The 25,257-nt window shown below is 51.0% G+C and overlaps 1 protein-coding gene across 2 annotated transcripts in view; it reads left to right on the forward strand.

Annotated features, from left to right (window-relative positions):
* The first annotated feature begins 15,673 nt into the window (after positions 1 to 15,673).
* KIFC3 (kinesin family member C3) overlaps positions 15,674 to 25,257 on the forward strand; it is a 34,476-nt gene continuing 24,892 nt past the window's right edge. For both annotated transcript variants that reach the window (XM_063312819.1, XM_063312820.1), the window contains exons 1-2: positions 15,674 to 15,988; positions 21,502 to 21,634. In XM_063312819.1, the coding sequence (XP_063168889.1) occupies positions 21,622 to 21,634 (13 nt within the window). In that variant the 5' untranslated portion in view covers positions 15,674 to 15,988; positions 21,502 to 21,621. The remainder of the gene's footprint in view (positions 15,989 to 21,501; positions 21,635 to 25,257) is intronic.

Raw genomic sequence — 25,257 nt, forward strand, 5'->3', positions numbered from 1 at the left:
TTCCCGGCGCACCGCCCCGCGGCCCGCCCGCCCCGCTGCGTGGCGCTGCGGCCGAGCGCCCCGTTCTGACGGGCCCGCCTGCGCCGCGGCGGGAGCGCCCCCTGCCGGCCGCCCCCCCCCCCGGAATCTGTCGACTTCCCCGGAGGGCGAGTTCGCACGAGTCGCTAGATCTGTAACTGGCCTGGGAAACTGGTTTAAAAAGAAGTAACGTTCAGCAAAATAAATGTCTCTGCCCAGTTTCGAACCAGGGACCTTTTGCACATGAAATAAACGTAACTGCTCTGCTCCTGGAGGGAGCACTGCGGGAAAACCCAGAGCAGAACCTGGGTGGCCAAATCTGGGAAAACAACGAACTTTTATCTTAAAGCTAGTTGCTGTTCCTGCGTCTGCTTGAAGCTTGATGCTTTAAGGTTGCAAGCGACCTTAAGCCTTTCAAAAAGTCTGTAGAACCCAGCCCCGGACAGGAAAGTGAGGGGCAGTTGCTTTCCTAGCGTGGATGGGGGAGTGGAACGCTGGGGAGTCCTCCCACCAGGGCTGTGTTAACCGTGGTGGTGAGCGAGCATCAGGCCATCGTTGTGGCAATGAGGACGAAGGGGTCAAAACCCGAACCCGGATTTCTTCAACTGCTCCGCTTCCAGGCGACAAGCGGCAGAAGGCAGAAGAGCCAGCTGTTGGCCTCTGAGAAGCCTCTTGGTGCATTCTGAAGCCCTGCCTTGCCCTGCCTCACAGTCTCATTGTTCAGAGTGGGCATCTTGCTCCGAAAACCTGCTAGGTGAAAGACATTTTGTCTTTTTTTTAAAAACTTCATTGTCCCCCTTCTGTGGGTATTTAAGATTCAGGGGAGGCGGTCAGAAGGGTACGATGGTGCCGACCAAGGAAGGTGGAGCTGGGTCACGGCAGTGAATCCAGATCACAGCAGGTTAGATCGGTCAAACCAGTAAAGCTGAGTAAGAAAAGTCAAGACAAAACCTGGCTGGCCAAATCGTCCAGGGGATCAAATCAACAGGGCCAAGCGAAGGGCCACCTTGTCACCGGAAGGTGTTCTTCATTCCAGCATGCACAGTTCGTCTGGCTTTCTCACTGTGGAGGAAATCAGGAGATGAAGAGCGACTAGGAATGAGGGCAGTTAAGTCCGGGCAGATGGCCCTAGACAAGTAGAAAGCTCTGGAAGGAGATGGTGGGAAGGGGTCCTGAGTCCTTGACTGTCCCAGACATCTACAGCCCAGATGTAGGTGGTGTGTCAGCAAGGATGTATGCATGGTGATGCCATCGGGCAGACTCCACCCTTGCGTACTTGTGCCTCACCACCAGACACAAATATGTAAGCCATGGTTTTTGCATCAGGACACACATTTTGTCACTTGCACATACATACGTGCCAGGCACCTATGTTAACTATTCAGGATTTAGTCACATTCACCTATTATCAGTATTTATTTATTGATTAGTCGACCTTATCAATACAGCAGGATAAAATATGTAAAATATGAAATATAAACAAAGCATAATCAAATAATAGGAAGGGATACAATAATAAAACAAGATACATATATATATGTGTGATCGCAGTAGAAGGAGGCGGGAATCAGTTGAGAGAGTCGCCCTTACAGGGTACCCCAATTTGTTCAATATATTGGGATCTTAAAGCCCCAGCCTTCAATATGAACAGAGCAGTTCTGCATACAGTATATATATTATTACCCTGGAGAAAGTAAGACAATCTAAAATGTGGGTCCCAGTACACAGTTCTTTCCAACAGTGGAGATAGATATTTAAGCCTGATAGAGGCGCTGCGGGTTAAACCGCTGAGCTGCCGATCAGAAGGTCGGCGGTTTGAAACCGTGCGGCGGGGTGAGCTCCCGTTGCTCGTCCCAGCTCCTGCTCACCTAGCAGTTCGAAAACATGCAAATGTGAGTAGATCAATAGGTACCGCTTCGGCGGGAAGGTACGGCGTTCCGAGTCGTCATGCTGGCCACATGACCCGGAAGTGTCTATGACAACGCCGGCTCCAAGGCTTAGAAACGGAGATGAGCACCGCCCCCTAGAGTCGGACATGGCTGGACTTTACGTCAAGGGAAACCTTTACCTTTACCTAGATGCATATAGTTGACAATTAAACAGGATATGAAAAATATTTTCAGTATCAGGCGAACCTCATAGACAAGTTCTCTCATAGTATGGAATGTTGTGAAAGCGTCCACACTTGGCCATTGAATCCAACAACTCAGGTCTTGCTCTGGAAAAAGCCCTTCTTAAAGATTGGGGCAGACTCATAGAGGGGTATTTTTCAGGTTGAAAGTTTGTTTTGTTAGTAGCCAGCCACTTTAAAGATAGCTATTTTTGGCTAAAAGCTCCAAATCAGTTTGGGCACTTAACTCTCTGCATAAAAATTTTCCTTGCTTGGGGGGCCCTGGATAATAAGTGCTGAATAGAGAGCCCACAACGTGGGCATCATAAAGTTGACAGGCCCACACATAATTGCTTACTAAATTACTTACGAGAAGAATACTTTTAGCATCATAAAGTTGACAAGCCCACACATAATTGCTTATTAAATTACTTACGAGAAGAATACTTTTAGCATCATAAAGTTGACAGGCCCACACATAATTGCTTACTAAATTACTTACGAGAAGAATACTTTTAGCATCATAAAGTTGACAAGCCCACACATAATTGCTTATTAAATTACTTACGAGAAGAATACTTTTAACCCACATTTTTACTCCATGGACCTCCCGTAGAATTCACAGGCACTAATTTGAAATGCAGTCTAATTAACAATGAAGTACATCAAAATGAACATCAGAGCCATTAAAATGGAACTCAAAGCAATAGAGAAGATAAAATTTAAATCAGTCCAAAGGTCAGCAGAAAAGGACTACGTATATCTTTCAGCAAAGGAAATCTTTGCCACCACTGTGGATCTGGGGAGGAGGGAAATGGTGGTGCAACCACCCTTTGGTTTGCTTGCCTTCCTCCTCCTCCTCCTCCCCCCCCTGCTGGAATCTTTTCCTCCAGGCCGTGTGTGGCCATGGCCTGGGAGTGGGGAGGGAGGAAGCTCTGTGCCAGCTCTCTTCGTCCCTCCGCTGCAGGTGGCTTGGCTGATGGTGCAGCCCTTGCAATTTGAACTCAAGAATTCCCACAGTATTTGCCCACTTTACAGTTTGGAACCATATACTCCAACTGTATTTTTGGTTGTGGCAGTAATGAGAGGCCTCTGTCTGAACACAACCTCTAAAGCAGTATAATTACTCCTCATTTCCCCTCCTTGGATAAAACCCTGGCTATGCTTACAGCTATTTGCAGATGCGAGCCTGGGAAGACCCCTTGTGGCTTAAAGTTGTCATTCCCCAGCAGGGCCCTTCCACGCTGCCACAGTTTTCATTCATTCCCCGAACCCTCAGAGTAGTTTTAAGTTGGCTAAGACCCTCCTTGCCACCTGGGACCTTGAACTGCTCAAAGCACCACCAGCCAGCTGGAGTCCCACCCAGTTGAGCAAGGGGAACAAAATTGGGCCCAGCTTGTTATTTAAGGTATTTGTAAATTTGCTGATGTTGTCACGATGAGAAGAAAGCCATCTTGGCACCATCCGTCAGCTCACACATAAAAGGTGGCAGAATACTGTTTTTGCATAATGTCATCGTGGCTGGAGAGAGGGGAGTTCCCCCCAGATGGGAAATGATCCCTCGCAGCTCCGTGGAGAAAGAAACTCAACAAACTTTAAGTACCTTTAATTCCACTGGCTTTATTTTCCTATATGAGAGGCCCAACTAGATGGCAGCACTAGGCCGGACTTGGCTGATCTGGAAAAACTAAGCAGCCTTTGGCCTGCCTGGTGTTTAGGTAGGACAAAATCCCAAGATTAGAGGTTAGACTAAGAAGCTAAGCAACCCCCCCACCCCTCATGCCAGAACCCCTTCCGGCTTGTTTCCAAGAAAAGTGCAAACGTGGCAGGTCCAACAGCTGGAAGGAGACGACTCTGCAGGATAGCAAAATGGGGCTGGGGTAGAGGAAGGGCTCGGATGGCTGTGGGATTTATTGCGTCAGGCGGTTCAGATTTCCAGAAGGTGGGGTAACAGTGCTGGTGGCGGATCAGCTGCGTTCTGCAGGTGAAAGAAGGACAACTTGCTCAGTTGACAGGCAGGACTTCTCCACTGCCTGGGAAGTAACATGGCCGCCTGTTGTTGTCAGAACCCCCAGCAGCCAGAGACCAGCGCCTCGGAGAGGCTTAGCGACACGGAGCTGGGCCTGCCCGCTTCTTATTTCTGCCACCGGGAGCCATGAATGATTGAATGGCCGGATCCACATGACATGCTTCACCTGCTTTAACGAAACATAATTGGTGTGAGTCACATAATATGTTATCTCCCCCCCCAAAAAAATCATATTATAGCTTAATGTGATGTTCAGACAATATGCCAAGTTCAATTCCTGGGTCCCAGCTTCATTGTTAGATATCCTGGGTGAACCCAGACAACCTATGTGACAACTCCAGGATGTGCTGTTTAGCAAACTGGTTAAGGATGGGCTGGATGACACAACAAATGAGGGGATGCATAGTTAGCTCAGAAACAATACACAAAGGGCACCCATCAATGCTTCCTCATCAAAACAGGAGGCGGCATTGAGTAGGCGCCACAAGAATGGATCCTGGGTCTTCTACTCTTCCATAATGTTATTAATTATTTCAATAAATAGGTGAAGGGAATCCTTATCAAACTTGCAAATAAACACAAAATTTAGTTGAATAGCTAATATCCTAGAAGACAGAAATAAAATTCAAAATGTTTTGAAAGGTGGAAGAATGACTGCCCCACTAGGTAGAGGAAAATCAATTCCACAGGAAGGCTAATGTCACTTTTTCAACCCAGAGTTCTCATTCAAGATGCAAATGACCAGGCTCAAATTATCCTACTCTGGACACATGCGCAGGCCTAGCAGCTCCCTGGAGAAGGCTCTGACGCTGGGAAAGGGGGCCGGAAAGAAGAGGATGACCTACAGCCAGCGGGAGGGACTCAGTTACAGGGGCGGTGGGGGCACCATTGGAAGACTTGAAAGACCAGGGTAGGGACAGGTCATCATGGAGAAGATCTATGTGGTTGCCAAGAGTCAACAGTGACTTGATGGCACGTAATCAATCAGCCAGTCAATCACAATCAGCCTCCTTTGCCTCAGTGATAGTTCCTGCATGTCTCCATCACAGTTATCTTCACTCTCCACACAGTGTCATGGAGCTGCGAAAAGGCCATTGCAGTTTTAGGCTATGTCAACAGAGGTATAATGTCCAAACACAGGATGAAGTGAACAATTACTGTGTCCCTCACAAGTGCTATGTCCAGTTCTGGGTATCGGAATGATCCAGAGGAATTGGAATAGGTTCAGAGGAAAGGAAAAAAGCCAGGGACAGAAACGAAGTTCTGTGAAGAGAAATTGCAGGAGCTGGGCTTGTTCAGCCTCGAGACAGTAAGACCAAGAGTGACACGACAGCTTCTCCAAATACCCGAAAGGATATCGCATCGTGGAAGGGCGGGGCCTGTTTTCGGCCATTCCGGTCCATAGGATGTGCAGGAATAGATTTAAGTCCCAGGAAGCCAGACTCCAATTCAGCTGCTTACAAGCTTCCCCACAGTAACTGCAGTTTGGTGAGGAACTTGAGCGGCCACTTCCCTCCCCTGGGTGCATTCAAGCGGCGGCAAGGCCAGCTGGAGCGGGACTCCTGCGCTGAGCAGGGGCTGGGGGCCTGGTCTCAGAGACTCCCTTTAATCCTGTTGCTGTCAGTCAGCTTCAGGCACTAGTGAGGAAGAGCTCAGCCGAATCCAACCATAAAGAATTCAGACCTTGAACTGGAGGCAAAGCCAGGAAGCCCGGAGATTGCAAGGCAAGCTTTTGTCTGCAGCTGAGGGGGAAAGGAAGGAACCTCAGAGTGGGACTTAGTGCTGGGGCATCTCTGAGGGCATCTCCGATCCGGATGCCCTGCGCTACGCCTGCTGCTTGAAGGAGCGGAGCGGGCACTGGCTGCAGCCTTGTTGGCGCTCGTCCCCTCCTCTGCCTGCTTCTGAGGGCTTTGACGCTTGCAGCTCAGAGGGAAGGCTGGGGTTTGATGTAATGACAGCTCAGAGCATCTCCGAGATTAATCATCCAGCCTGTTCACGCTCCCGCGGATCTGAGTCAGGCTGGGGAAGTACTTGCTCCTTGAGCAAAGTAGGATTACCCGTGTGCAGAGCAAAGAGTGACACCTTTGAGGTGAGTTCTGTCTGCTCAGAGTTATGGGAGGAGCTCCCCATCGTATCTCGTTCTCGCTTGCCTGACCTCCGAGACAAATCCAATGGGACGGGCTGGCAGGCTGGTTCCTTTTGAGGGGAAGAGACCTGCCTGGACAATTGGGACGCAGAACCTCCCACAGCCAATGGACAGAAGCATTTCTGCGCTCCGGGGCTGAGAACGAAAGGCACGAAGAGGCAGAGCCCCGTCAGCCGCTGCATAATTAGAAGCGTCTCGCCTGCGCCCTGCTGTACCGCCTCCGCCTTCCTAATGGCAAACTGTGACTTGGCTCTTCCATGCTCCACTTTCCACAGAGCCAAACATTCAGGAGCTGAGAATCTTTCCTGGATTTCTCCAGTTCCATGAGGGGAAAACTTAAGAGCTTGAGCTATGTGTCTTCAAGCATGAAGTTTATTAAACTTGTTTTCCTGAATCTTAAAAAAAGTCCTTGAGAAACAAAAGAAATTGAAAAATGCTACACAGTTCTGACAGGATTCAAATGAGCAGTGTTCTCAGAGTAGGAGTGGGGATGACCAACAGACAAACCAACTGTCATTTGGGATGAATAAAACTAACTTGTCTTTTTAGCAAGCTCTACGCTGACTGCAACAGATAGAAATCTCTGTGAATTTTGTGGAATGCCAACTGACGATGGCCAGCCGGCCGGCCAGCCAGGGAGTTCCTCCAGACTCTGGTGCATCTCACTGGCACCATAACAACCATCAGAGACTGTGGGAAATCCTGGGGCACAGACAGGGAGGAACAGAACAGTTGAGAGCCCCAGAGACTGCAGTGGGTCTCCAGGGGTAGAGAAGACCCTCTACTTGATGGAGTTTTTAAAGGTTAATAAAAGAACTCCAAGCAGCTAACAGCAATCTTGCAGAGTAGACATGTGAACCAAAAAAGAACTTGCACATTAAGCTTAATTACGTTCCAAAATAAATTCAGTCTTCGCACTGTAGTTAGATGAAGGAAATAGAGATAGCTTACTTTTATTCAGTAGATCTGGATACACGTAGTTTCATAGTAGAAAGCATTTAACCATCACTGGTTCTTTGTAAACACTTTCTGTGTGGAATAGAAAGTGTGCGTGCAAGCAAGATGTTAGAGGACGAGACCTGCATTATGCAGCGCTCCTGCTTGCAGGTCTGCCCACGAGGTAATGGAGATTGTTAATCCCCAAGCCAGAGGAGGAGGAGGAAGTGGAAATCAGGTGACCCACGTGACATCCCACAAGCACAATAGAGACAATTCTACCAGAGAAACCCCCTTACTATGCTTGTGAGACAATGCTGAGTTGACCCCTGATAATTCCAACACTACTATCACTAGATTGAAATATTTCTGTAAGAGTAAAAAACTGAGATAAATGATACAAGGAAACTTGGTGGTTCTCACGTTTCCACAAGCACATAACGTTAGAAGACTGTAAGAAATGGCAGAGGGCAGATAAGAGTGGGAGAAGACCCCCAAGAGCTACCGGGGTCACTCCAGCACAACTCCCTGGGCCCCTTCATTTCAGCTGGGCCCCACCTGAGTTACAGAGACATTCACCCAGCTGCGCCTCCTCCCCTTTTCTCCACCTGCCTGCAGGGCAAGGCAAGAGGAGGCAAGATGCACCAGAGCTCCCCGACTTCCCCTCTGCCGCTATCTTCCAGCCAGTTCCTTTACAGCAAAATTGCAGTCCAACCCCAACTAATCTCTGTGGCTGGATTCTCACTTGATGAGTCAGTTAAAGACCTGGAGCCTGCATTCACACATGCTAAGCCAGAATAGTCTCAGCATTGGTAAGCTTTCGTGTGACTGAGCATATAAAAAGTGCGAAGCCGGTCTGTTTGGATTCCATGTTTCATGGGAAACCAGGAAAGGGGTTGCTTTGATGCCGAAGGGGACTGTGACACTCCGGTGGCTTGGCATCCTTCCAGCAGCAGTTATGGATCCACTTAATCGGCCAGTTGATAAACAGGAGTGTCACTTAACACTCCGACCCACATAACCCAGTCGAATCCTTGGGACTGGTCTTGGGCACAACAAAAGGCACGGAGGTGCCTGTTCTCTTAATAATCACCCCCACGCATGCCTTGAATGACAAAGTAAGCTCCTAACTTAGCAAGGAATCCCGGACTTGTATTGTTCTTGAGAGCAAGAACATAAATCCGCTCTAATAAATTGTGCTGCTCTTTTCCCTACCAGCTTGAAAGATGGAGCGGTTCCTGGTCCCCTTATTCAGCACATTTTCTTTAAAGCTTAAAAGAACCTCCTGGCATATTTTGAGCTGCCCAAACTGCACCACGAACGGCAGCTGGGGCTCTGAGGGCCGGAGAAGCGGAGGGCGGGGCAGGGCAGGGCCCAGCCAGAGCTGTGGTCTTCACGTGGGGCTGCCCACAAGCTCCTTGTCCTGGTCTTGCGTTTGGGAAGGGGCGGCCTAGGAGGAAAGGGGGCAGCCAAGGGCCCTGGGGGAGACCAGCTGGAGGGACGAGGAACGGGAAGGGCAGCCAAGGGCCCCGGGGGCCAGTCAGGAGGAGTCGAGCAGCAGCTTTTCCCGTTAACGTCTTCGGACCCACAGAAACTCTTCATGCCCGCTTGTGCCTAGTAGAACAGTTCGGCCGTCACAGTACAGCTGCCCCCTGCTTTTGTATTACTTGGTATCAAAATTTAAGTTGGGTGTTCCATTTTTCTCATGGGAAAAGGCACTGCCTAATTTTCTTGGCCAACTTGCTTCCGGGGCTGAGCTGCGGCAGAGACACTGGAGAAGAAAGCAATAGATTCAAAGTAGCATCTTTGCGCCTCTTGGCATTTAGAGCGCCTCTGCATTTTACTCGCAGAAATGCCTTTCCTTCAACCTAGCTCCTCTGCATTTAAGCCATGCTTAATCACTTCCCGTGCCTGCTTTGGCAGCCCTTTTTTGAATGGGCAAATACATATCCTGTCCCAGAATCCCGAACACGCCCACTGACCCCAAACGGAGACTCCATTTTTAAGGGTCTCACACCCTGTCCAACCCCCTGGCTCAGAAGCGTAGCGGGCTTGGGGGGGAGATGAGCCAAAGACAGCGTTGGGGTGGGGTGCGGATTCACTGGGTGACCTGAGCTAGATTAAAACAGAGTAGTTTGGGGTTCTGGGTGTTTGTGAACCAGGCCACCAGACTGCATCATAACAGTTGTTCACAGGCTCTGGCGGTGCATTGTGTTCAGCTCAGTTTGCGCAGGATCAGGCCATGAGGACCATCCTAGCCCTTTCTCCGATTCTGGGGCTCAAATCAGGGATGCTGATCTTTTTTGGGAGGAAATGGCTGCATTGACCTGAGTGGGAAAGCAAGGGGAGCAGGTGTACAGCAGCCATTCTGCCCAAAGGAGGTTGGCATATACTGATGGCATTTTCGGGGGAGGTGGGGTGGAAAAGCAGAAACTTGAGGAATGTCTCCGAAGTGGTAGCCAGGCCTTCCTGGTCTTGCAGCGCCATTCCTGGGGCCGCAGTGTCCAAGGCAGCCGGGTTGACGCTGCAGGCTTAAAGTAGACCCGAAGCGGCCCGTTTTCTACACGGAGTCGCGCGCAGCTGTAGGCCGGGGCAGAACGCAAAGGGGGCAACGGCGAAAGAGGGCCGGGCCGGCGGGGGTCGCGGCTGCAGGGAGGAGGAGGGCGCGCGTGAGGCTGGTTACTGCCCCGCGCGGCCCCGGGCTGCCCGCCGCCTCCCCCCGCCCGCGGAGAGCCGGACGAAGGGCCATGGCGGGGCGAAGCCAGCCCTCCCCGCGCGGGTCGGGCCCGCGGCCCGTCCGTCCTCCCGCCTGCTGGTCGCCGGGAGTTTCCGGCAGCCTCAGCCCAGCTCTCCCTCGCCGGTCCATCGCCAGCCGGCGGGTCCCCTCGGAGAGGCCGCGCGCGAGGCCCTCCTGCGGATCTGGCGCTCTTCGCGTCCGGCCCGGGGGTGGCGAGGCGGCGGCCCCAGCGGGACGCGCGAGCGGCCCGGCGCCTCTTCCGCGCGGCGGGGCATGGCAAGGGGGACGGCGCGCACGGCCAGGTGGGCCGGGGCGGGCGGCGTTTGGCGGCGTCGCTCCGGCCCTGGGGCCGCTGCGCCGCTGCCTCGCCCACCTGGCGAGCCTCCGCGGTGCCGCGCGCGTGCGGCGAGGGCAGGGGCTGCGCTTTGTTCCGGCCCGCCGCCTCTCCTCCCCGGGCGCCCCGCGGAAGGGCCGCCTCCGCCTCCCGCAGCCGCGGCCGGGCCCGCCCCGCCGCCTCCCGCTCGGCAACCGGCCCGGCGGCATTTCTGGCGTTCCATTCCGCATGCCCGAGATGAGCGGAGGGTTTCGGGGGAGGCCGGGCGCCTGAAACAGATACCGCCGATTGTGCAACGTCGGGCTGGCAGAGGAAGGCGTTGCGCCCCAGCCGGAGCCGCAGAGACGCTCGTCCCGCTTTCCTGGGGAGGTCGGTTGGCGCGGAGCTGCCGCGAGGGACCGGCCGCGGGCCGCGCCGCGGAAAGACACGTGGCTTCCCGCGTATTTGGCAGTCGGTTGCTCTTCGCTGCTGGCAGAGACGGCCGGTGAGTCCAGCCGGGGCTGTTAAAGGGACCCGCTTCCCCCGAACGGCGGCCTCGCCCTTTCTGGCTGTCGCTGGAGGACTCGCGCCGGTTTTCGGGCGGCAGGCCCGGGACTGAATGCTCGGCTCAGCCGGGAGGGGTAGATGCAGCAAAGAGGCTACCCGGAGGCTTCCCCCGCCCTTGGGCGTCTCTCTGGCTCTCCCCCCAGGGGCTCCCTGGTCTGTCGCCGGCCACTCGGGTCGGCCTGAAGAGGAGCGAGCCTGGAGGGCGCCCTGGAGCAGCTGGCCCGGGGGTTGGGGAGCAGGGAAGGGCTTCGGAAGGCGAGCGCTCCGGGGTCCAAGGCGACCCCCACGGGGGGCCCAGTGCCGAGAGCGCTCAGGCCCCGAGAGCCCCCAGGCTGCGCAGCTGAGGGGAAGGAGGGGTCACACACGGTAGGAGTCCTGCTGGGGTCTGCCCCCCCGCGTCACCCCCTGCTGCTTCTGCGCAACTGCCTCCCCTTGGAAGGCGCTCCCCCATTTCCCCTGCCTGAAAGTCTTTTTCTCACTCCTCTTTACCACTAGATGGCAGGAGAGAGCCAGAGTTTTCCCTAAAGCGTCTCCGGGCTGCCATCTAGTTTGCAGGGTTTCTCAACCTTGGCGACTCCAAGATGTGTGCAAGATGCAGAAACTGGCTGGGGAATTGTGGGAGTTGAAGTCCACACATCTTGAAGTCGCCAAGGTTGAGAAACCCTGAGTTAGAGCTTTCTGTATCTTTGCTGCCCTCTTGCGGTTGTCCAGGTTGTTGCAGCCCAGTTGTGGTAGGCCTGCCCTGTACCGGTAGGTTCGCGGAAGGGGGCCAGGAGGGGGGCAAACGGGAGCCTGGTGGACTCCCTAGGCCTGCAGATCCCAAGGCAGCTGCCCCCGTGCTCTTGCCCACAGCCAGGGCATGTGGGAACAGGGTGCCAGGTTCTCTTAGCCGTTCCATTATCCCCATTTCTAGATTTGTGTCCTACCAAGAAGGAAACTTGGGGGAGTTCCTCATTATTTTTCAATGAGTGAATTGGACAGTGGACAGAAGGGGTGGGGTGGGGGTGGGGGTGAATGAGCTGTGCTAAGAGGAAAGTTTGTGCGTAGAGCTTTTTAGTTGGAAGAAAAGGCGAGAAAGAAAAAGGCACATGGTGGAGGCATCTAGTTGCGACTGATGTCAGGGGAATGGACCTTCCTCCCTCGTAATGCCCGGGTGCGGACTCACCAGCGAAAGAAGGGCTGCCCTCCCATTCCGGTTCAGATGGGGAATTTCGCTCCCTTGGTCAGGTGTGATATCAACTCTTTTGAGGTGCGGTGGCGGCCTGGAGAGATCCCTGTTTGCCTACCCGGCAATTCCTGCTCCCCCATTCCCGACTCCTGTTTTCCAGTACCGGACTGGCCTGTCCGTGAGGAGCTGACATTGGCAGCACCAACAGGCTCTTCCCTTTCGGCTCCCACCACAAGTGCCCGGAAGTCTCAGCAGGCGTGTGGGAAGCCTAACGCGGGGAACTAGACGAAGTCTGGTCTCCTCCTCTGTGCTGCTGTCTGTCTCCCTTCAAGGTCTTCCTGTCTGAGCGCTGGATTCTGGAGTTATCAGTGCTACAAACCCATACTGATTTTATGCAGCTTTAGTGGTCATGTGGGACGTTTGGTGTTGTAATTTGGAGAAGTTGTTGAGATACATTTTTTTACTTGCATTCTTGCCTGTTAAACCAGTGCAAGTTTGTTCTGCTGTGCTGAGAGACAAGAACAGCCTTGTTTCCTCAGCAATGGCAGCACGTAATAAAACTTGCAAGGTTAGAACAACGAACGAAACGATCTTGTGACCATCCCTGTGTTTGTGTGTACATGGCCGGCCACCCTTACGGCGTCAGGGTAAGGTTGGACCTTGAGCACGGGATGTTGGTTCTTCTTGCCTTGTCCCCCTGAGTTCACCCATCCCCGGACACTGACCTGGCTCAGCTGACCAGCCTTGACAGGGACACAGCCCACCTGGAATGCCAACCGTTTGCCCAGAGTTAGTCTTAAGGCCCTGTTTGTGTTAGTCGGGAGCCAGTGGCTCTTTTCTTCCAGGTAACTTGTCCCACTCTATGGACTGTCATGCCACTTTCAGTGGGCAGAATTCTGGCACAGCTGCCAGGCTGCTTTCTCTTTGGGACTGATTGCTGCGGATGGTGCTTCTGGTCTTAAATTACCTTTGTTAGGCTGTAGCAGCTTCTCTTGACAGAGTTCTTGTGATTGTGTCCATTAGAGAATAAAGTTCTACAGAGGAAAAGTTTTTCTTTTTCTAACCAGGTTCTTGCAGCCTATTACAGTCTTTGGAACACTGACGCTTTCTTTGCTGATAAAATGCATGCAACTAAAATTACTTGGTTAGATTACTTACCTATACCAACTGCATTTGGGCAGGCTGTCAGCAAGTGTGAATAAAACCTTCCTCCTCTCAGTTGGGATCATTGCACAGCAGTGGCCTGGGGGCTTGAGCCAGTTCAGTGGAGAGGAAGGAGCGAAGCGTCTGGGCAGCTGCTGCGGCTCTGGCAGTGCAGTGAGCCAGGTGTTGAATTTGGCAGAAGAGAGCAAGAGGCTGGTTCTGTTTACAGCTGTTGATAAAGGCTCTTGTGGTTGTCAAACAGCTTCCAAATCCAGCTGTTGCCGTGGTTACCTGTGTGGTGGCCTTGAAGATTTGGAAGCGTCTCCCAGGCCCAAAATACAGCAATTTGGTGACCAGCAGGTATTTGCCAGGTAGGCCAAATGAGGTTGGCATTTAGAGAATGAGACTGGCTAAAACTAGTTATACTACTTCAAAAAAACACACATTTTTATTCTTAATTATATACCTATTTGTTACAAATGTTTTATGCCAGAAAACTCAGAATCCAACAGAAATATTTTGGAGCAAACCTCACATTCCAAAGGATCAACAGAACAGCCTCCCTTTCAGACAACGCAATTGTCAGTGTCCCCTGTGCAACACAGTGTCTGTGTTGCAGAGGTGGGTGGATCAGGGCTGCCTGGCACTTCAGCTTTCTTCCTGGGGCTGCTGTCTAGCCCACCCTCCATCTGAGGAATGCCAAATTGGTTTACAGCCTGTAAATAACTTGTGTGCCCATGTGGATGGCACCTGTATTGACCCCTGATTTTCTGAATGTCTTCAGTTATTAGCCTCCTCTTCAGTACTCCTCTCTATTAATTGACTTCCTCCTCCTTTGCCTCCCCCCACCCCTCCTGGATTACAGATCCCTCCTTCAGCCGTCAAGGTCTAACTCTTGCCCTTCTCTGGCTGGCTCTTCTCCTTCAGAGTCCAGCCCGCTGCTGCAGGTTCCTCCCAATTCTGAAAGGACACCCTCCCCTCACTCAGCCAGACCCCTGCCTCTGGCTCCTCTGAGGCAGCTTCTAGCCCAGGGCTCCCGAGTACAGCTCATGGTGGGTCCTCTGACCATTCGCTGAGCTGCCCTGCCTCTGCCTTCCTTCTGTCCGGTTCGGCTTTGCCCCTCGGCGGTTCTCTGTCTGGACGGCACGGCCGTGCCTCCTCCAGGTTCCTGTAAGGAGGAGGAGGGGAGCCAGGAGGGCCGTGTGGGGTTGGACAACCAGGGGCACCACAGTTATGGGCTGCGGTTGCTGCAGTCTATTTTCAATCTGTTGCTCCATTTTCTCTGTGTCAATGTTCCTCTTTGCTTGTTGTGGCTCTTTTTACAAAAACCACCAGCCCCTCCTGGGGTAGTGGTGGGGGACCCCCATCTTTCATCCTCCCGGGCACTTTGCCGGCTTTCCAGTGAAGCAAATCTTAATCCCTTGGAGCTGGTTTTGAGACATTGTTGGCAGCTCCCTGGCTTGGCTTTCGCTTCCTTTTGGACCAGGGCTTCTGCATCCTGACACTGCCCCACAGCTGAGGGAACAGCACTGCAACGTGGAAGACGCTGTAGGAGGTGGCCATGTTAGTCTAGGGCAGCCGAGAACCAGAAGGCGCCTGGTAGCATCTCACCTCGCTGACAGGTTTTGTTAAAAGGCTGGAGGTCTGCTCATCTGCTGAAGTGTGTTGCAGCTCACAGAAACTTCTGCTTTTACAGTAATAAGATTTGTCAACAGGGAAAAGTGCTGATTGTTTGCTGCAACTTCGTAGCATGCTGCTTGCAGAAGCCCAGAACAGCATTAATCAAAGCACGTGGGTACGCCTTTTGAGGAAAAATCGCGTCAGGACAACTGGCTGGAGCCACTGTTGGTTGTTCACCCGCCAGGCAGTCAGCTCAGTGCACATGTGTCAGGCTGACACCGATCGGCCATCATCCCAGACAGCACCACAGCCATGTGGGAGGTGTATTGGCCGGCGATGTGTTTCTGCGTACAGATCAAGGTCCGGGAAGTTCTGCAGAGAGCCTTGGGTGGGGTCTAGGAGACCAGCTTTCCCAGGAGGATTCTGCCTGCCCCTCCATGTGAGCAAAGGGTGCCTGCTGAAGGCCCCTCCTATCTCGAGGGGCCCTGACCGTGGGCTCCCTCTTGGGGCTCCCCTCCTTAGGAACAGCCTGTCCCCCGAGGCAAGGGGACTCCCGCTCTCACATCTTCTGCAGGGCCTTTGAGATTAATTTTGGGCAGAGCTGTTGGTGCTTTATATCATTTGTATTAAATGCAATCATTATTAATTGTTTTATCATCGTAGACTGATTTTCTGCCTCACCTAGTCCTTTGCATTGAGGGGTAAATGAGTCCCACAAACATATCTCCTCTTTCGTTCTCCTTATCCATCAACCACAAACGTTCCTGGTCAGGCGTGACATGAACTCTTTGTGTTTCTTTTTGCCCAGCCAAATTCAGTCTGTTGCCAGATTTTGTCTATCTTTACGAAATCTCTGCTTCTTTTTTCTAATCTTTTTTCAGCCCAAATCCCGGTCGTCTTCCAACTGTACCACAGTACCAGGATACAGCATTTGTTTACCTCTCTTGAGCTGAAGTCCTTCGCTGACTTCCTGGGCATTGCTAGATCTTGCACAAGCCTCTCGCCTCTGCTCAATACTGTGACACATCCTGGGATGGCTCATCCATCTCTTCACCCTCAGCTCTCCGGTGCCTCCTGCCGTGTGAGTCAGCTCTGCTGTTCTCACCAGGCCGCCGTTCCGAATTGCCTCTCCTGTGGCCATCTTTTGGTCTCCTCTCAAAGGTCACCTTTGACACATCCCACCAGTGCCTGGACTATAATGGTAACTAAACCCAAATACGTCAGATTGAAAGCACTACTGTCCTGTTTATTTAGACTTCTGTTTCTGCCCTTAAGTTTTTCCCTAACCCTCTTATTTAAAAGATCCATGTATAGAGATTGTATGGTATAATTTGTAACACTAACAATATAATAGCAGAAAAGTGAGAAATGGGGCAAGAATAATAGAATGGAACAGTTGGAAGGGACCTTCCAAAATCCAGTGAAGGAGAACCTGCCACCTCCCAAGGCAGCTGTAAGGAAATTCCTCCTGATATCCAATTGAAATCTACTTTCTTGTACTTTGGCCCTGTAGTTCCTTGTCAGTCTTCTTGAACAATATTGGAAAAGTCTCCTTGTCTGTTTCTCAACAGCCCTTTAAATACTTGAAGGCAGCTCTCCTGTCTCCCACATCTTTTCTTCTCCAGGCTTAACATACTCAGTGGCCTGATAGTTTTTCCTTCTAGGCCCCTTATATTTCCATCTGACAGTGGAGAGAAGAAAAGTAGAATGCAAAAAGAAAGGTGATAACCTGAATTTTGCAAAGGAATTTCAGAAAAATAGAACATCATCACGCAGATCTAAAGATAAGGAAAAAAGGAATATAGTCAAATATATAGGGCCAGGTTACTGGTGGGACCGTCTCTTCCTGAGGGTATCTGCCTGTCCTGCTAGATTGGACAGGGCGGGTGTGCTCCAGGGGGGCATAGCCCTTTGGAAAGCCTCCCCCCAGAGATCAAAGGGATCCTGACCCTTTTAGCCTTCCGGAGGGCTGTGAAGACCTGGCTCTTCCCCCGAGCATTGGGCTAGGATGGGGGGCTGAGGGTGTACGAATGTTTGCTCTGACGCCCGGGGGGAAGGGTATGTTTTTAACTATGGTTTATGGATTGTTGTGAGCCGCCTAGAGTCACTGTCTGAGAAAGGAGGCCACATAAGTCCTGCAAACGAATAAATAAATAAATAAGCTAGGTAGTATTGGATTATTTCAGAAAGCAACACAGTATCATTTTTCCGATTTTTAATTTCTCTAAAAATTTTATACATACACAACTACAAAAAAACCAACCCTTTAAAAGGAATAGAAAAGAGACAACCCCAAACAAACTAAAAATGCAAACTAAGAACTAAGCGTTCCCTGTTGGGGGGATGGGCAGTGATATAAATTTAAATAATAAATAAATAAGACGAAAAGAGGGGGAAAGTCTACCTTATATTTTACTTAGCAGTAGTCACTGGTTTACTAAAGAAAATATTACTGTAATATAATCAATACAAAATATTATTGTAAAATATCACAAAACCTCAGCCATACTAACACGTATTGCTGCATCCTTTAATTAGCAGAAAAGATTGCCTTTTCCAAAACACACATTTCTGACAGCCATTCCTTGACATCTGGAATAATATCACTTTTCCAATTTCTTTTAGCCTCTCCCATGCTCAGTACAAATGTAATTGCTGATAAACAATCCAAAGCTTTGGTGTATAGTTTAACATTACATTAACATCTTTAAAGATGTTAATCTTTAAAGATTTTCCTATAAATCTGCTTACATACGTTAATATGCCTTTCCAAAAAGACGCCAAATGACTGCATGACCGTGTTATATGGGTCAATGAACCCTCACATTTTTTACACCTTCTGCATTGAAAATCTGATGTCCATCCACAACACAAGATCTCAGAAAGTTTTTTTGTAATAAAACCAAAAAAACTCATAATAAAATCTAAAAAGAAGCGGAAGTTAGCCCGTGTGTACATGCATCTTACCGGGCTGCGGTGCAGCAGACGTGTCCCCCAGGTTGCTAGCGGAGTGGGGGGAGGCCTCTTGGGCGTCCAGGCAGGTGAGGGCGGGCCCAGAGTCGCCCTGCAGGTGTGGCCCTTTTCAGGCCGAGGCCTCTGGCCTGGGACCTCTGACTGGGGTTGGGGCAATGCTGGAGAATCATCGCAGAGCAGAAACTGGGCAGAAGCGGCCCCCGTGCTTTGGAAGCAGCGGCACGCTTTTACAATGTACAGAGCTTTCTGAGACGGAAACCTGTTTTGAGTTGTGCTCCTTGGGACGCTAGAAGGGCTGTATTCGAATCTGAAACTCTGCGCTGCAGAGTTGAAAAGACCCTGACAGGTCCTGGCCGAGTCAGTTAAAAGAGGAAAGGATTAGAGAATCTCATTCCTCCTCTCTCTCTGGGGAGGGGGTGCCTGTGTCTTGCATCTCAATGGACACCCTCCCATTTTTCCATGGACCTGGACTACTTTAGGCTGAAGGAGCGGCAATTTTGTGATTGTGGGACACCGCAGAGAGGAGGGAGCCTGCAAGCCACCTCTGAATGCTAATATGGTAGACGTAATATGGCAACGCTGGGTTACAGAACATCTATCTTCAATGAGATTTAGTCGGAGCCACTGAGTGTGGGAATTTCGAACTATTGCTAACGAGGGAAGAAAGGATTTGCTTGTGCGTGACTTAGAAAGGCTCTTCTGGAACTGCCGTGGCTCGTTCGTGTGTCGAGTGGACCAATTTGGTCTGGAAGCCTGACCTTGCAGATGGGGTTCCCTTAAGAAGTGCACAGTCAGAGACATGGATTTCTTCCCCTTCTTTTGGCGGGGGGTAGCCAAGTACACATCCCTCCCGCTTCTTTGCTCCTGGTGATGCTCAAGGAGCTTTCCGGAGCACAGACCCAGCCTTGCATCTGGGGGGAGGCATCCTGAGAGGGAGACCAGCTGCAAAGGTGCCCCAGAACGCGGTTGCGGCTGGTAATCTCAGTGCCCTGCAGTTACGCTCTTCCGTTGCGGTTGGCTGGTTGGCTTTCATGAGTTCAGAATAGTGTGTGAAAAACTTTTATTTATTTATTTCTACTTTTACAGCCTCTCCGTTTTAAGCCCGAGTCCCAGCCCTCTCTCAGGCACAGAGCTGGCTGGGCCGGTCGCTTTCTCGCAGCCCTAGGAAGGAGGTACCGGCAAGCTGCTTGCCAAAAGGCTGCCCAGCACTGCTCCCCACCCCCGTCCCTTTGTAAAAACTGGTGTCACGTTGGCTGCCTTCTCGTTGTCCGGTACCGATGCCAATTTTAGGAAGAGGTTACCTGTTTTTGCTCAGAGGTCAGCCTTCTCACATCGGAGCCCTTTGTGAGGTCTCAGGTGGATGCTGTCAGGATCTGGTGATTTGTTAGTGTGTCCTAGTCTCTCGAGATGTCCTAAAGAAAGTATCTCCTGCTGTTGCCTCGGCCTGGCTTCATGGTTCCGGTTCAATCCCCAGGGAGTCAGTGCAGGCTGGGATAACCATCCTGTGTCGTCCACAGTGAAGACGGATGCCAGGGACGCCTTTGTTTTCTCTGCAGTCGCCATTTCCCCCTTGAAGATCTCTTTCGCTCCTGTGTCATTTAATGGTCCATCTGCTTCTCTGGCTGCTGTTCTGCTTCAAATAGATTTAAAGAAATTCTTAAGTTTAGAACTTTATGCTTCCCCTCCATTTTTTTTTGCCATATACAATAATAATAATTACAGCAACAATAGTCCCTTTCCTTTTCTTGGCAAGTCTGAATCGCCACACACTTTTCCTGCCAGTTTGTGCTCTTTTGGTGGAGTTTCCATTTCCAGAACGAACTTCCTTCTTAACCTTTTCTGGGCACTGCTGGAAGCCCTGCTGACCACCGCCTGGATCAGGGTGATCCTTTCGTGCGTCACGGAACGCACGGTGACAGCCTTAGCTCTGGCGATTTTGTTTAACCTCACGGTGCATAAAGGAACTTGGCTCCCCTCTCCTTTCAGGAAGATGCAGTTGAACGGATCCTAAACTGACAGACAAGCTTCTCTTGGAACTGGTTTGAAGAAAGAATCCCGTGAACTGAAGTGATGGTATTTTCCACCGATTAACAATGAGCTGTTTAAGCTGAGAAAAACAGTCTTCGTTCTCCCCTCTTGCCTTGTTCATTAAGTACTTCTAAAGTAGTGAACATGTTCAAACATCTGTTTTCGGCAGGGGGGGGTAGCACCTTAGGAATGACTTCAGGTTATTGGCAGAACCTGAAAGCTCATGTGATTGAGGAATGTGGCTCTCCCTCATCAGTTCCCAACTGATCACTCATGGTCCTTCAAGAATTGGGTCCTGCTGAAGCTGGTATTGGGACTGAGCAACCCATTGGTTGCCAGACGGTTGGGGCAACCTGAGGTCAGCGAGAGAGGAGCCCTCCTTCAGCCAGCTGGGCCCGTGTTTCTAGACCACTTTGCCAACCAGGGAGAAGTGTGGATGAATTCACCAAAGGACCAAATTGTTTCAGGAACTGTAGGGCTTTATGGAAGGCCCTGTGTGGCATTTGGGGAGATTCCTGTCAGTGGGTTGCGTAACAGCAGGAGCTTCTAAGAAGGAAAAGCCACAGGGGGAAAAGGCTGAAGTTGCAGAGTATTTCTTGACAGGTGAATATTGGATTGATGTTTCTTGGCTTTTGGGTATTTAGAGCATGGATACTTCACTCTTCAGCCCAGAACATCTCATGAATCCTTTGAAAAAGAAAGCCTGTGGTGCAGTTGAATTGGCCCTTTCCTTTCCTTTCCTTTCCTTTCCTTTCCTTTCCTTTCCTTTCCTTTCCTTTCCTTTCCTTTCCTTTCCTTTCCTTTCCTTTCCTTTCCTTCCCTTCCCTTCCCTTCCCTTCCCTTCCCTTCCCTTCCCTTCCCTTCCCTTCCCTTTCCCTTTCCCTTTCCCTTTCCCTTCCCTTCCCTCCTTCCCTTCCCTCCTTCCATTCCCTTCCCTTCCCTTCCCTTCCCTTCCCTTCCCTTCCCTTCCCTTCCCTTCCCTTCCCTTCCCTTCCCTTCCCTTCCTTTCCTTTCCTTTCCTTTCCTTTCCTTTCCTTTCCTTTCCTTTCCTTTCCTTTCCTTTCCTTTCCTTTCCTCCTTTGGGATTTACAGTTTCCTACTGCCATAAAGCCTGTCCTTGTTCGTGAAGGCTGTTAGACATCCATAAATTAGGAAATGGCCTTAAATAATTGGCTGGACAGGAAATGCCTCTCCCAAGGCTACTGCTTGGCCCTGGTAGAAAGGAATGGCCAGCGGTGACAGCCCGCATATTCTTCGCTCAGTTCCATTCTTTGTCCAGGCTGGGACGCCAGTCTGGCTCCCAGGGTATCACTGTAGGGGTTGAGAGGCAGCTCTTCAGAGGACCCCTGGGGCGGTGGGTGCTAGCAGGTGTGTGTCTCTTTCTAGCATTCTGTTCTTGAGGAACTTAGGAATAGGGGAGGAAAAAGCAATCTGACGCAGGCAGGGCTTTACTCAAGGTTAGGGTTGGGGTGTGCATGTTGAACATTTCACTGGAAAGAGACTTGGGGACGTATTGCAACAGCTCCATGAATTGAGGCATGCACTCACAAACAATGCTGGAATTGCTCTCCTTATCCAGGGACTTCTTCCTGACTTGCTTAAGGCTCCAGGGAGAAAAGGAACTTCATTTCCAAAGTGTTTCTCTTGGTTGTGACAAAACAGTGAGTCAGAAGAGGTTCCACCTTCAGCTGAGGATTTCTGTCTTGCCTACAGCTCCACAAAGGTGCGTGAAACCAGCTGACAGACGAAGATTGAGGTGTACCTTGACAGCCACAGTCAACCTGGACTGGCAGTTGCAGCATCCCAGAGTGGAAAGCTGAAGACAGGAGGAACATGGAGAATGCAGGTACTGCAAATGTGACTAATGGAGCCTTCCCAAAGCTTTCATGTTTCTGCTGGAGTTGCGGGAGGGCAGTATAGAAGCCCTGCTCTAGCATCTCCAGAGGGCGCAGGATTAAGATTAATCGTTAGATCGTGATCTGACCGTGATGCTTGTTGGAGCACCTGCGAGCAAATCAGGATTGGTGAGTCTTTTGGTGCAGAGGGGTTACCTTGTTAGCCCCGGGTTTCATGCATGCCCACAAGGCAGCCTCCAAGCCCTTCTTAAACCGTGATCAGTCGGAGGCATCCTTCAAAGAGGACATTCCTTTGCTGGAGGAGGCCCTTCTGTCCGATGGGCTCCAGAGCTTTCCCCAACCCTCCGATCTGTTGCTCAGCCCTGCGTGTTTGGGCGTCCTTTCTGCTTTTCGGAAGGCACAGAACAGCCCCTGTTCCCTCCTTTCTATCCCGTCCCCCACTGCTCCACGCAGAACAAAATTGGGCATGGCCAGGGCGGTCCACAAGCCGTGGTCAAAGAAGTCATGAGGGCAGCCCCAGTGGTGCAATCACAGCTTTGCTTTTTTATGTGCAAGGCAGCCTCAGTCATGCTGTTGTGGTCGCCATTTGAGTTTTTTGACACCCCGGACATAGCTCAGGATGTTATCATGTGGATGGATTGTTCCTCCCCCCCCAAATGTTGCTTTTTAAGCGGCTGCGGCGAGGGCTGGGTGGCCCTGAGGAGACCCACACAGGGATGGCTCTTGAGACCAGTCTGCTGCAGGGGGGCCAAGTTGGCCTACAATATCCTGCTGGAGCTTGGTAACTAAAAAGTAAATCAATTGGGTTTGGCTTTCTCCTTGAAAACATTTCATTACCAAACTAGGTAACATAGAAAGGGGCAGGGCTTCAGTTGTGCGGTTGGCATAACCATCTTTAGTTTTCTTAGCCTCCCTCGGGCAGACGCCTCAGCTGTCCTTCGAATCTTAGATATGTGAATGTCGAAGTAGCAGATGGCTGCAGAGATGGCAGGAAGCGCGGCAAAGCGGCTGTTTGGATGGGTCCCTGGATGGGCAGAGTCAGGGATCCTCCCCCACAGGGCAGGGGGCATCATCTTTGGCTTCTGGCTGTAGTCATAATTTGCACTGTCCCCCTTCCAGGGATCCCTGGGAAAATGACTTCTGTTTGTTCCGGGGGTGATTCCCCCCACCCCCCAGTGCAAACTGCTGGGTTAGCAAACGATCTAGCTCCTGGCTAGAGAGGATAGCCAGAGGGCAGTCCCTCGCCAACCCCTGCCTGCCCACAGGTGTGGCAGGATGGCTTTGCTGTTACCAGCCATGGCACGTGACTGATGCCTTTCCCCCAGCCATGGTTTCCCTCTGTCTCTGCCCCTCCTTTGGCTGTTGATGTAGCCTTTATGGAGTAGCTTTTTTTTTTCAGGAGAGCTGGAGAGAAGCCAGACAGGGAGATCTGCAGGTTGTTTCTTGCTCTGCTTTTCAGAACCTAATGGCTTGAGCTTGTCCAGGCATAGCTGGGGGAGGAGGCCGTCCCTGGTTTGTCCTGGTTCACAGGCTGCAACAGGTCTCTTTTTTTCTCCTTTTTGGGGCTTTGCAGCAAGCGAACCGGTGATAGGAAGCCCGCGATGTGCAAAAACACAGAGAGATCCTCTGAAAGCAGGCTGGAAACAGGATGGTGCGTAAAGAAGTTGGCAAGCATCAGAGGATGAGCTAGTGAGTGAAGGGCCGGGGAGGAACTCGAAAGCAAGGCGTGGGCCGTGCGTGGCTTCTTTTGGCCAGCAGGGACGGGGCTCGTGGCAAATGCTACTGTAAGGTCTGTAGCTGCTCCCATCCGATGGACTGTGGCGCTCATCTTCCTTGGGGGGGAGCTTTAGAGAGGCAGGCGGGAGGAAGTTTAAAGAAGAATGACGAGGTGGAAGGCCTCCTTCCTCACGAAGCTCCTGCGTTGTCTGGGCTCAGCTGATTTTCTTGCTAGTCGGCGGCTCCCAGTCTTCTCCAGCACTTCAGAGCTCCCTGTGATATAACTGTGATAAAGTTACTGGCTTACACAGGACACTTGCTGGTTGCTCGTGACCGATGCGTCAATGTGTCTGCTGCTCTTACTGCAGGAGGGTTTGTTTCGGCCCTGTGGCATCAGCTGCCTTGGAAAGCTGAAGAGCAGAACAGAAATCGAAAGCATACGGTTAAGATTAGTGGGACATACTGAGGTGGTTCCTTCCAGCAAAGGGCTGAAAGCCTTGTGGGGAAATACGATTCTCAACAAGCAGGTGACACCTGCTGCTTGATGTTCGCCACGCCATGTGGTTACTAGCATGTGAATATTTTCCTTCTAATAAAATCACCTGGGTGTGACATTTGCAAGCAGGACATGGATAATTGGGAGCGAGGCGCACAATTAAGTGGTATGGAATGGGGTCAGACAGGATTTTGGTTCTGAGTTTTTTATACAGTGGTGAGAATTTGCTTCTAAAAGAGTTCTTTTTAATCAGTAACAAACCATTTACTGCCATTTTAGACAACAGATGTGAACAATAGGGATCCAAAATGCCATTTGGATCTGACATGTTGCTTCAAGATAGTAGAGTAGGTTCCCATGTTTTCCCGGATCCATGGAGGTTTCCCGTTCTCCTCGGATGCTGCAGCTGGTTTTAGGAATTGTGAGGAGGGGTGGGGGATCTCTTATCCATCAGCCGCATGGAATGTGTAGTAGGGAAGCAGTGAAGGGCAAGTGAATTTTGCTGACTACAGTTTCTCTGTTTGTACGGCTGTGATTGTACCTCACCTTGTTGCCTGTGGAAGACAGGAGGCTGCTCGCCTCAGTCGGACTCTCTCCGGCTAATGGTGTGTGTGTGTTGGGGGTGGGGCTGTCTCTAGTCCTCCCCAAGCGTTCCCTAGCTTTCCAAAAGACTTCACCTGGTGGATCCTGAAGGCATTCAGAGGCAAACAGTAAACTGGAATACATTTGGCATACAGTCTCAGATTCTATAATTACAAATAATTAAAGTACATTAACCATAATGTTCTGTTTCTTCTTTCCTAATAAACAAAACAAATGCACCTTGGGACCACTGACAAAAATGGTGGTGTATTTCCAGTCCCCCTGCCCCCTTCCTGCTCCTCCCCTGGGCTGACCTGGCTTGCAGTGGAAACCCTGAAACACTGATTGTGGCTTCTCCAAAACACTTCTCCCTCCCTGCCCCCTATGGACCTTTTCCTGGGCTCTCTGGGAATTAACTGCCAACTTGCATTTTACTGATTTTAATCCTGAACTTGACAGATGAACTCAGTTACGTTTAAGTTTGGGTTCCTTTGTGACTCTCGTTGTCTTTCCTGCCGACTGCATAGAAGATAGAAAAACTTAGTTTTCTGTAGTGAAGGGTCCTTTTGATAAAAGTCTTCCAAGGAAGCTGCTTTGGTGCTCAGGGTGAAGTCCTTCTGCAGAAAATGGCTTGTTTTGTTATTTCTCCTTCCTCCTCATTCTGTATGTCAAGGCAAAGGCAGCCCTGGTTTGTTTACAAAATTAATTATCCAGCCATGGTGCTTCAGAGAATCAGGGAGAAGTTCAGAGCTTTTTGAAGCTTTCCTTCAAGCCACATTTTCCTGCAGCTTCAAGAGGTCCCAGACCTCTGTTTGCTGG

This window comes from Candoia aspera, chromosome 11, assembly GCF_035149785.1.
Source record: "Candoia aspera isolate rCanAsp1 chromosome 11, rCanAsp1.hap2, whole genome shotgun sequence".
Taxonomy (NCBI): Eukaryota; Metazoa; Chordata; class Lepidosauria; order Squamata; family Boidae; genus Candoia; species Candoia aspera.